The 12,848-nt window shown below is 41.4% G+C and overlaps 1 protein-coding gene across 3 annotated transcripts; it reads left to right on the forward strand.

Annotated features, from left to right (window-relative positions):
* The first annotated feature begins 452 nt into the window (after positions 1–452).
* Positions 453–12,097, forward strand: tfcp2l1 (transcription factor CP2-like 1). Of its 3 annotated transcripts, none has more exons than XM_080290992.1 (15): positions 454–638; positions 1,213–1,403; positions 2,627–2,700; positions 4,498–4,603; positions 5,329–5,435; positions 5,528–5,680; positions 5,779–5,889; positions 7,273–7,376; positions 7,706–7,757; positions 7,891–7,984; positions 8,176–8,266; positions 9,034–9,116; positions 9,734–9,876; positions 10,341–10,392; positions 11,664–12,097. In XM_080290992.1, exons 1-15 carry the CDS (start codon positions 580–582, stop codon positions 11,699–11,701), a joined length of 1,458 nt encoding a protein of 485 aa, XP_080147118.1. In that variant the 5' UTR covers positions 454–579; the 3' UTR covers positions 11,702–12,097. The 3 variants fall into 3 exon arrangements, with proteins under 3 accessions (XP_080147119.1, XP_080147118.1, XP_026000619.2); XM_026144834.2 differs by having other exon boundaries at positions 1,255–1,403; XM_080290993.1 differs by lacking the exon at positions 9,734–9,876 and having other exon boundaries at positions 453–638.
* Positions 12,098–12,848: the final 751 nt, after the last annotated feature.

The following is a 12,848-nucleotide window of genomic DNA, read 5'->3' on the forward strand; positions in this document are numbered from 1 at the left end:
ACCCGGGCAGACTTTGAGATGACCTGCTCTTAATCTGTCACTCCCTTGAGGAGCTATGAGGGGTGAGCTGCAGGGGTTTCTACTCAACCTGCTGAAACTAAACCTGCAATAAAGATTAATGTGCCTTTTTCAAATTTAAATATCATCATTTAATTGTCATTTAAGCTGCTGTGTTGGCTTTTAGAAATATCAGAGATGATAAATATGCTTACTGACATTCATTTGAGGGCTTTTCCTGTGTTTGTTTCCTGAAAGTCCCCTCTAAACATCCTCACCCACAGTGAGTGTTTTGTTGGCAGTGTCAACAACTGATCAACTGAAGCTGCTATTAATGCATCACCCGAGGTGGACATTGGTAGTGGGAGGTGTGCTCTCCGCCTCTCAAAGGTCATCCAAGGTATGCTAATAGCAGGCCTGATGACATCACTGGAGCCATATAAGGGGTGTGTGGCGAGGCTGGGCTGCAAACCTCTCTGAGCTGAAATCCGAGGAAGCCAGCAGGCACAACGCTCGCGCCCTCTGCCTCCACGCCTTCTCTGTGGTCCTGGAATACAAGACAACGCCGCCACACTGGAAAATATGCTGTTCTGCCATCCCCAGCCTGAGTCCTACCACCAGCACTCTGCTAGTTACATTAGGTAAAGCACTGCCATGTTGCCAAGCTCCAGAAATGTCAGGATTTCACACACAGGTGCAGCAATTTACCAGCTCCACAGGTGCTCGCGTGGCTTTGGTAAATGTGCTGATTCACAGTGATTGAGGAGCACATTTAATGTGTTATTGACATGAAATGAGTTTTAAAAATGCATTTCAGGCGTTCGTTCATTCAAAGAATTGCACTCAAAATCCACATTTCAGGTTAGTTCCACTTTATCATGTCAGTTTGTAAAAGTTTCCGTTTGATTTTTAGTTTTGGATATCATGATGTGTGTGGTGTTTTTCAAAGTGTACAATTTATGAAATTCAGAAGGGAACACTAACGGTACAGCAACAAAAACACACGACACAGTCATGCACTTACAAATCTGATCAACTGACACCAGATCTGAAATTAAAAGTTATTTTATCTTGTACTTAAGTTTATTTTTTAAACAAAGAAACATAGACAAAAAAGAAAATACCCAGTTTAGCCCACCTTTTTCTTTCTTTAATGATGTATTTAACCTGAACCGTGCTGCATGACAACAAACCTTTGGGCTTAAATGACTGAAGATCAGATGTGACAGCTGGCCATCTCCTCGTGATCTCCTCCAGAGAGGCGTTGGCGCCTTTCATAAAGAACGAAGAAGCTCGGCTCATGGCTGAAAATGGTGCCAAAAGAACCCCGTTCCAGTACATTCTGTGTGCAGCCACTTCACCGGCTGTGAAGCAGCAGGAGGAAGCGCTCACTTATCTCAACCAAGGTACTTACACTGTTAGTCTCCGTGACGACTGTACAGACCGAAGCTCATTTTGTCACACGCAGTCCCAGCTGAAGCATGGGAGATGCTCAGAGTTCAATCCATTCATTTAAATACACTAAGAGAAAAATTTGGTTTGTTCTGCAACAGAAATCAGGTTGAAGTTTTCTGATGTTTGTCCAGTCTAGGGAAGCAAAACCAAAAGTCATAATTGTTTAAATATCTTCACTTTGCTAGTTCTTCTGTTTGTAATACGCTTTAATTATTTCTGGATTGGACTTCCCTCTTTGAGGGTTTCTCAAAATATGGTCATTGAGGTTTCCAGTGACTCACGTCTCAAACATGATTGGTTCCAGTTTGGCTCATTTGACAAACTTATGATAATATTCCTTAAATTTAAATATTAGTTACTGGGAATTGGTCACATTTTTCTCTTTCATAGTAATGTAGACTGCAAATGAATTTTGGACTTTTTTAGCTTCCATAGCTTCTGTCTTTAGACCTGGATCTCAGAACATCCTGTTTACATAGTTGCACTCACACACTCAGTCTCTGTTATTGATGATTAAGATTTGACATGTTTAATATTTGAAGAATTCATTTATTTAAAAAATCAAGTATTCAGATTTATTGATTGATTTGTGCAAGATGAGCTTCTACGTGAGTGTTAATTTGTCTGACTTGGATCATCTAACCTCACTCATCAACCCCTCTCTCACTCATGTCTTTTGCTCTTTGCATTTCACACTCCCCTCCTCTTCGTCCTCGTCTTCGTTTTCTGCCTTCTGGAACCTTCTGATTTTTTCCGTCTGTCGTGTTTGTCAGTGACGTTTTTATTATCTGTGCTTTATCTTCCTCTGTGTTTCTACGAGTTTGCCCTGCTTATCTGCTCTACAGTAATTTGTTTGCAGTAAAAACACAATGAAAGTGAGCTTGCTGTTCCACGCAGCTTGTGGCCATTCAAAGAGGGCATGTATTGATTAGTAAAGTTAATTGCCATCAGGGTTTGTAGCTTAGTTTTAGAAGCACTGACAGTTAGTTTTAGCGTCCCTCATTGGCTGTGTTATTGACATGTTGTTGTGATAATGTATTATGTCTGATCAGGACGACTAAACGGAAACGTTTTCCAGTGTGTGGTCTTGATATCTACGCCTCTTTTCTGATTGATTGATTTCCTTTGATAAAAAAATTTTTAATCAGGATGTTTTTAATGTTTTAAAATGTAGGTCAGTCCTACGAAATCCGTATGCTTAACAGAAAACTAGTGGAGTATACAGATATAAGCAGCAAATATGTAAAGGTAGGTGTAAGGTATTGTGTATTTTTGTCTGTTTTATTTGTCTTTCATGTGACCTCTCCCTCTTTCTCCTCTCGTCTGTTCACTTCCCTGGTTCGTCGCCGGTCCCTTGACCTTCCCTTCCACTTTGGGGGTGCTGCATCGACCCTGAAGAGCTTGGTACTATCAGCCAAACTCACTGCTCCTCCTCCTTAAACTTCACATAAGCCCTTTACAGACGTGCAGCTCAGCTTCCTCTCACATTTCCAGCACACACACACACACACACACACACACTTTCTCTCTTTGGTATGTCTCACCAAGCTTTTCTGCTTCTGTCTGCTTTACCTGGATCTAAGTCACATGATCGTTGTGCTTGTAATTTTTCTGAAATGTTGTTTCCTGAAGTTGAAATGAGAAAAATCCCTCGGCCTTGTGAAAAACAAATAAAAAAACAAAACAAAACAAAACTAGCAGCTCTCGGGTTCTCCAAGTTTCAGATGGCAGTCAAAGTTTCTACTTCCTCATTTAAGAAGAAGTTAGTCACACACTCACCTAAGAGTTACTTCATTTTGGTGTGAGTGCATCCTCTTGACGCGTCTCTGTCGTCAGGACACATCGTAATGTTCGCCGTAGCATCCTAGAGACGCAGGAATGGGACAGGTGGCGTCTGTGCAAACACATGACGTGGAGCATCCAGAGCTGTTTGAGCTCGGCTGCTCAGTCATGCACGAGCCTCCCCCATAAATAGCCCAATGATACATGTCTCTACAGGCTGCTCATTTCATCTGTGGATTTGTGTCTCGTCCACGCAGATTTTAAAAGGTGGCTGTTGCTAAAATTCCAACCTGATCGAGCTCAGTTTCTTACAGATGAGCATAAGCATGATGCGGTTCTATTAGCTGGTAGCTAAAGCTGTACGCAACAGTGTGAGGTGACTGAAAAGAGATCAGAGCTCCCACATGTCATAAGGTTTTAGGATTTGGATGAAAAAGGTTCTGTAAGTAAGTCTTCAAAAGTGGGGTTGAATGACGGAAGGCGTAAAAGTTGCTCCTTTTTTCCTGTTGACTAAATCACATCCATGCTATCAAAGGTCAGTGAAGAGGTCAGTCTTGACTTCACTAATTTGTATCATACATTTGGCATGTAAATGTTGTGGTTAGGGTTAATTAAACTATAAATGTCTAATGCCTTTAAGGTTAAGGTACATAGAGCTGAACGTACGTATTGATGTGTTAACACCAACACAGAATTGTGACAGCATACAAATTTCCAGGGTTATTGTCTTTCAGTTGCGAGGGTTTCAGTTTAGTTAATGTCCATCGCATTTTTGTGGATTTTCAGAGGTTTGAAATGCCCAAATTAAATTTGGCCACCATCTTGTACCTTCTGAAACTCAATTTAGCATGTCGCTAAAACAAAACCAGACCCTAGCCCCAGATGACCTGACCTCATGGATGCTCAGAGATGAAGCATAAACCGGTCCACTGAGAGGATCTTGTTTTGCAGAGAATGTGGGAGCTCTGTCACATAGAAGGAAAGTCACCAGCATTACTGCATGTCTCAGGTATTACATGTAGCCTGACTGACAGCAGGTCATTGGGCTTTTGTGACAACAGTTTTAACTCTGACTGCTTAAGAATTGGTAAGAAAGGAGCTGCAAGTACTCCCTCCACGCCCTGTTTCAGTGCGTGTATAAATAAAACAGGGGAACCTTTTCGCACTTTGCCTAACATTCCTGCTGTTTAGCTTGGTGCGAGCTGCCCTGTGCTCAGCTCACAGCCGTACTCCTGTCTGAAGCCTGATCCTGCTTGTTCACAGAGTATTGTGCGCGTGGTTTTCCATGACCGTCGACTGCAGTACATGGAGCACCAGCAGCTGGAGGGATGGAAGTGGAACAGACCTGGAGACCGAATCCTGGACATAGGTGAGCTCACCATACCAACATACTCATGGATCACTGATACTCACAGATTTGTGGTGGTTCTTGGTCAAAGTCACTATTTGTGTGTCTGACTGCACAGAAAGTCCAGTAATGGCATGAATACCCAAGTACAGTGAGAGAAGTGATTTTGGAAACTCACTAATATTTGCTCACAACAAAATTAAATATGCTAAACACCAAAGATGAAGATAGTGCTGTGGGTTTCCTCGTGTACAACAGTGTGCAGCAGAAGTGATGCCATTATTAATGGCGTGTGGTGAACTGTAGTGTCATACTTAAGTATGAATGATTATGGAGCTGTGCTGGACCAATGCATTGACAGTAATCAATGATCAATAGCCATTTGACGCGTCTCCCAAAAGTTCGTGGCAGATGTCTACCAGGAGGTTTCTTCCTGTTAAAAGGGAGTTTTCCCTTCCCACTGTCACCAAGCACTTTCTCAAAGGGGGTCTTATGATTGTTGGGATTTTCTCTGTATTATTGTGCGGTCTGTACCTTATGGTAAAAAGCACCTTGAGGTGACTGCTGCTGTGACTAAACGCTACATGAACTGAATTGAATCTTAGGTTCTTAGACTTCAGAAGGTTAAACTTTTAAAGTTAAACCTCTCCTCAGCTTCAGATGTTAACAGGTTAACCAAAACACAAATGTCTTCACGTGGGCTTTAAAATCAAAGCTGAAATAAGTGGCTGGCTCATTACTTGCAGATATCCCTCTGTCAGTGTGGATCCTGGAGCCTCGTTCAGACCCTCTGCACCTCAACACCATCGAATTCCTCTGGGATCCCCTGAAGAATGCTTCTGTTTTCATCCAGGTACACATCCAATTCCAGTCTCAGTTCCTTGGAGGTTGTGGTCTTTAGCTGAATTTATTTTTCAGCTCTTCTCTATTCTCTTGTCCTTTCAGGTCAACTGCATCAGCACCGAGTTCACCCCCCGGAAGCACGGCGGGGAGAAAGGGGTGCCCTTCCGAATCCAGGTGGACACTTACACCACCAATGAACACGGAGAATACGTCGAGCATGTCCACTCATCCAGCTGCCAGGTCAAAGTCTTTAAGGTACAATACTTTATTTACTCTTACCTCATGCTCATCTCTGATTTTTAACATCCTCAAATCTCATGATTTACACCACACGTCCTGTTTTTTTTTTTAAGCCTAAAGGAGCTGATCGCAAACTGAAGACAGATCGGGAAAAGATTGATAAAAAGACCCCTCAAGATAGAGAAAAGTATCAGCCATCCCATGACACTACCCTGCTGAAAGAGGTGAGGCCTGAGAGGACCCTTTGTTTGCCTTCTGCTTTGACTTTATTGAACCTAGCTGTAAATTCTTGGGTTACTTGGATGTTTCTGGAATTTGATCAGATCTGAATATTTCCCCCCTCCTTTTCGTTTTGCTTCTTTGCTCACCAAACCATGTAAACCACTATTACGTTACAGTTTGTTAATATGTCACTTTGCTTGTTGCATTGTTTGTTTTAAAAGTTTTCTTTCTTTGCTGCTGTCAGTGACTGAGGCTTTGTCAGTGCTAGTTTGTTATTCACCTGGAGGAAAAGAAAACCTGAGGAACCATTGTACTGGTCATGTTCATTACAAAAATCACACATGACACTGTAGCAATACTTACCATTACAAACCATTTATAGCACAGGAAGTCTTTATAGGAAGAAAATGAAAAGTGTTTGCTAAGTGTGACATAGATACTTGTTAACTAGTGCTAAATTGGTTAAATAAAATCCTACAATTTCACCTAATCAGGAGTTCAGACTTCTTGGACGGTCTGTTAGTACAGTTAACCGCACAGCAGCCACATTATTGGTCAAATAATCGCATTAAAAATGCTTCCAAAGGCTCCAGCAGCGCCTCTATCTGCGGTGAAGCCTAGCAGACAGCTAGCAGCTACAGCCACCATCCTCCTGTCAGTCAAAGAGGCCACGCCCATAATAATACAAGCTTTAAGTATATATCAAATTAAAAGCCGATTTTGTTACAAACATATACAGATATTATCAGGGGATAAATGAATTATAGAGACCAAAACAGTTTTTGTGTCAGGCTAAAATTCCTTTAATATGGGAGACCATTAAAACTGACTCACTGCTGGACCCTCTAGTGGACATTAGAGGAACTGCAGGTTTGCTGTAGCTTTGTCTTTCAGCTCTGGAGTTTGCTAAAGTCGATTAAAGTTGCCCGGATCTTTTCAGAATAAAGTTTTCTTCAGAGCTCTGTACTAGACAACCTGTGAAGCTGTATATTACGACACAAATGTCAGCCCGATGAGACATTAACAGACTTTATCCTGGCGCGTGTCTGGTACAAAGTTTGCATGATGTTCAGCTGAGGCCATGTGAGGTTAGAGCTCTCTGTTATTGTAGAGTCTTTACACCTGTCATTTAAAATAACTGAAATATTGGTGAATGGCACTGCCTCCTCTACCGCCTCTAAATCTCACATTAATGGAATGAAACAAAACTAGTGAGCTAAAGGAGATGAACTACCTAAAGTTGTTACTATGTAGACCATAGGTTTACACACATCTGTGATCACTCGCTGCACTTTGAATGTGATTTTGAACCCTTTAATCTTTGTGAAAAGCTTTCCACTTCATTGCACATCTTCTTCTCTTTCTCTCTTCTTCTCTGTGTGCAGTGCTCGCCGTGGCCCGATGCCTTAAATCTAACCAGCCACAGCACCAGCAGCACGCCATCACCAATTTACCACAGCTCACCAACCTCCTGCACTTTCACTGAGGGGTGAGTAAGCATTCACACCACACTTTAATACTTGTTTGGTGGTTTCCACCGACATAAAACGCATCTCTTCAGTCAAGGTCTGCAGGGGAACTGTGTTTTGTTTCAATTACGGGTTGAAAATTTGAAAATGTTTCTCTGGTGTGATTGTGCTTTACACTCTATGAGAGTACTTTCACAAGCACTAACTTCTGCAGCTATTAGCAGATGCAAAACAGAGAATTTTTAACAGCATATAAAGAGCAGACAGATGTGTCTCAGGGCAGTTAGAAGAAAATACTCAACCAATCATCCCAATGTGTTCTTTCCTCCTCATGTTTGCGTTTCTCTAGCAACTGTTCTCCAAACCAGCAGGGGGAGCTGTTCATGCCCGGCTGCTCTGATGTAAGTAACAGAGACCGGTGCAGTGTGAAAGTGTTAATGTTGCTCTCTTATTCCTTTTAGGCCATTATTTGGAGACAGTGGATGCTGTGCAGCTATACTCATTTCAAGGGCTCTTCTTCTTTTTGACATGTAGCACCTTCTGCCGTCGTCCTCGCCGCAGGACACTCAGCAGTGGCTGCACCGTCACAGGTTCTCGCCTTTCTCAAGGCTCTTCACCAGCTTCTCAGGTACCGCGTGTGAAAAACACACCACACACTTTAGTCTTGGAACTTTTGTCAGAAAGCGCAGGCATGCAGTGCAGGAAAGACAAACTGAGGAAGAACTGATTAGTGTTGATGTGTTCGTCTATCGCAGCGTCAGATCAGATCTGCTGTAGATCAGGGCAGCAAGCAGAACCAGATTTCTGCTGTTGTTGCAGGTGCTGATCTCCTGAGGATGACCAGAGAGGATCTGATCCAGATCTGTGGTCCAGCAGACGGCATCCGCCTCTTTAACACGATGAAGGGAAGGTGAGCCATTAAATTACACTGCCCAGCCACACCCAGAGCCATTTGCATGATTTACTGGTTGGTGCATCTACAGACACAAGATCATGGAATATACAAAATAGGCATGGCTCCTGTTTCTGGATGTGAGGCCAGCTGAAGTGCCTCAACCCTGCATTTATGGCGACTGTGGCTCAGGGGGTTGGGAATCGCATCTGTAACCAGAAGGTCGCCGGTTCGATCCCTGGACTCTCTGTCCTGGTCGTTGTGTCTTTGGGCAAGACACTTAGCCCTACTTGCCTACTGGTGTTGGCCAGAGGGGCTGATGGCGCGATATGGCAGCCTCGCTTCTGTCAGTCTGCCCCAGGGCAGCTGTGGCTACAACTGGAGCTGCCTCCACCAGTGTATGAATGTGAGAGTGAATGAATAGTGGTATTGTAAAGTGCTTTGGGTGCCTTGAAAAGCGCTATATAAATCCAATCCATTATTATTATTATTATTATTATTCATTCTAATAACCAGAAGGGGGCGACTCCTTTGACTTTTAACACAAGTCAGGTCATATGGAAGTCCACACAATTCTAGTCCTTTGGGATGTTCCTAAAGTCTAGTCTAGTCTCTTCTCTCAACCATAAATTATATACAAAGATGGATTTGGACACTGATATGATCCATTGTTTCTCCATTACAGTAAATTTATGATATCGGCCTCTTGAGCAGACTGCATCTTAAGCTTTAGTGCTGCAGGTCCTTGAAATGCATTCAATTCAAGCTTTTGCTCACATTTTCAGGTGTGTACAGCCCCGTCTTACCATCTATGTGTGTCAGCAGCAGGCCAGAAATCAACCTCCCATCAAACCAGGCTGTGGAGAAAGTAAGTGTGCAACAAGAATTCGGTCTGAATGCTCATATTTTGTCCTTTCAGTCCTCTGTCTGTAGTGTGACTGAATGGTTTTAAACAAGCAATTCCTACACACCAAACACAACTGCAGGTTTATTAAGCCCTAAATGAAATATTCAAAACTAAGATAGATGGCAGCCGGAGCTGGACCAAACAAGTCAGAGGACCTGAAGAAGACCTGTAGCCGATGTTAGAGTCAGTCCTTAAAATACAAACAAAATAAAACTCATGAAAAAGACTGAGTCCAATTAATAATACACATGGATGTGCCATACTCTTTCTTAAATATTGTGTTTGTAAGGCACAGCCAATCAGGAGAAAATAAAAGGAAGGAACAGAGGAGGAGCTAAAGATGCTTGTTTCAGACAGTCCATCAACTGAGGAGCTGCACCGAGGCTCAGTATAAGATAAAAAAGGGTTATTTTGAACATTGAGTCATGCACTCTGTTCTACTAGTCCAAAAATAAATGTTTGCAGATGAAACCGGGCAGAGACAAAATCCTAAAATATCAGGGAATCATCACAGAAACTGGCAGAGAGTAACACTTCTGACCTGATGTGATCATTGTATGTCTGTCTTGCCTCTGCAGTCTACCACGCTCTGTACCTGGAAGAGCTGACACTGCTGGACCTGTCTGAAAAGATTGCTACACTGTACAACATCACTTCCCAACAGATCACACAAATCTACAGACAGAAAACCACCGGGATCCACATCTTAGTCTCAGATGAGGTATCTGTCCAGCACTGATTAATATGAGTGCATATCTGCAAATGAGTATGTAGATTCTGTAGGCAAGGGGTAACGTTCAGGTATCGGAAGCTTCCTGACTTCCATCTGTAGTTAACTTCTATTAACTTCTACTAACACTAACACAGTCATCTTTGAGTTGAGTTTGATTAGATGCAGGTAAAAAAATCATTGAGAAGAGGAAGAGAGAGCTCCTGCTTTGCTCTAATCCAGTTTTAAAACAGGATGCTATTGTCTAATGACAATTTCGTTTTTTTTATTAGCCCCATAAAAATATATCTGCCTTCCAAACCCATGACAGACAGAACAGGAAGTCTCAGTTTTCCGTTAGTGATCATCAATAAAAGTTCCACCATGAGCTCCAGATTCCTTCCAAGTCCATGAAGTGCACTTTATACATGTTTCAGCTGTTTCAAGACCAAAGTGTGTGGTGTTCTTCATTTCAGATGGTGCAGAACCTCAGGGAAGAAACCAGTTTCATCATCAGCACCATACGAGGTAACTGACCTTTATCCGTAGAGCCCTGTTTCAGGGAACGTTAAGAAGCTGTGGAAAAGGGAAAGAAAAGCACTCATTTCCAAACAGTCCAAGCACTTAATTAATGTCATTCTGCAACAAATGCAGCAAATCAAATGCTGAAACGAAGAACTCAACCAAAAAAAAATCAGTGGTCACTTTACATTTAATGCAACAAAAACATTTTAAATAAATAGAGCAGGGTCAAAAAGAAAAACCAAAAAACAACTCATTGCATTGAACAATGTAAGAAAAATATTCCACAGTGTAGAAATGCTACCAACAGTTTGGGGATTTTTTGCTCTACATAACATCATCAAAAGATTCAGAGAAGCTGGAAAGATCTCTGTACACAAGACTGAAAACCACTTTATCCCCTGAACCTTTTTGTGGAATTCATGCAGTGTAAGTCTTGGCATAGCCACGGTGTAATACACAAGACCTTCCCTGTAGAGGACTTCATCTGGATGGCTGCCTGTTTTGCTCCGAGGCCTTTGTTGTTCAGCATTTTGGAGAGGAAAAAAAAGAAATTGGTTCAGGGGCAGCTAAAGGCTGAAAAGTTGTAATTATTAAAGTTATAATCCCAGAGCTGAAAATGAGTTCAGTAATCTGTAGGTAAACAGCATGAACAGAACTTTTCTCAATATAACACGCAAACATAGGATTTCTTCATCTGCTAAATAATATCAAGGAAAAAGCTGAAACAGTGAATGTTGGTGGAGCTCAGGCCTTCAGACACAGTGAACAGGAACATCCCTGCAGGATGGCATCTATATGTTTTGGAGTTGTCTGCTGCCATCTAGATGTTGTTTTACTGGGAAAGTCTTGTTTATTTCAGTGAGATGATCCCAAACCATGGCTGTGGCTGTATTCCTGCAGCATGGCTTCATAGTAAGAGTCCAGGCGCTAAACTGGCCTGACGCAGTCCAGAAACCAAAGGATGCTGCTGAGCAGCTGGTTTCCTGCAGCAAGCATGTTTCCTTACTTCCAAAGAACAGATGAAGCGGTTTAGTGGGAAACGGCTTCTTAAAGCTGCCATCAAATTCAAAATGAATAAATCAAATTCTTTAGTTTCAGCGTTTGCAGCTGTTTTATTTTCAGTGCTTTTGCATTGTTTTTATTTAGAGTCACAGAGCACACCAGTTCTTTTGAAGAGCAGAAACAATTTATTGATATTAAGCTTCAAGCTTTCATCAGGATGTTTTTTTATTTTATTTTGAATGATCTTTAACTGAATTTTTGTGTGTTAACAGATGAAAACACTGATGGTTACCACGTTGTGTTAAAATGATCTCCGGGACGTGCCTCAGTGGAGTTGTACAGATTGTAAATACGTTTTACTAGACACTGTAATGATAATAATATTAATACTACTAATAATGTGATGTTTAATAAGATTTCCATTAAAGTGAAAATGCTTGTCAGCTCTTCGCTTACTGTTGATTTTGAGCTTTAATGTTCTCTAGTTATTTTTTACATATTTGTTTAGTTACTGATTCTTGCTTTATGTTGCAATTAGTATTAACAAGCGCTGTACCATTCTTTAATATGTCAAATGCAATGCTGTAAATGCAACTGAATGACTCTGATGATAATAAAGCAAAATAAATGGAACACATCATCATGCAGACAAAATGAAACGATGAACAAACAAAACTGTATGATGCTGTTTTAATGAGAAGTGTGATCTCCCGCTGCCTCGGCTCTCTTTGTTCTCCTGCTGGGTCGTGCCGCGTTGGGATGCTCTGAGGCTCTCTATTTTCTGGGTGAAGTGGAACATGCTGCTTTTAAAGATTCGATTTTGACTTGCTGTGAATAACTGTGCTGTGTTTGAGAGTAATTATTTGGCTGCTTTTAAGATATTAAACCTGCACTGGGGGGAAAGGAGAGTCAACAGTAATTACAAGCAAAGCAAAATCATCAGGCCAAGATGTCACTACTTACAGGTCCTTAAAGTTAAACTGTAAGTGGAGAGGCACTGTCATATGTCATACATAAATGTCTTAAATCTTGACAAATGCCCACACTGTAACAAAGGTAACAAAACTAATAAAAGACTGAAAGGAAATAAAATCGAATTTAAAACAAAAACTAAAGAAGAGTTTAAAAATAAACAGTAATAATTGTGGACCAGCTCAAGATCCAGGTATAAAATTTAAACCCCACCTCACTGTGATGTCCACCTTCTCTGTGCATCATCTAATCAGCTCTATAAGTAACTTAATTCATTTCATCAGTATTGTATATTTTGAGTTCAAGCTTCTGGACATCTGACCTTGCTCCATGAAAATGCTGTCATGCTGTTATTTTAACGATTAAAAACTCAAAATGGTGCACCTAACAATATCAAAGTAGACTTACACAAACACAGAGAAACTTTTTTAATATCCTACATGCTTGTTAACTACACAACTGTGCACAATGATCCAAACTCCAGG

The sequence above is a fragment of the Astatotilapia calliptera genome, chromosome 16, assembly GCF_964374335.1.
Source record: "Astatotilapia calliptera chromosome 16, fAstCal68.1, whole genome shotgun sequence".
NCBI classification, from domain to species: Eukaryota; Metazoa; Chordata; class Actinopteri; order Cichliformes; family Cichlidae; genus Astatotilapia; species Astatotilapia calliptera.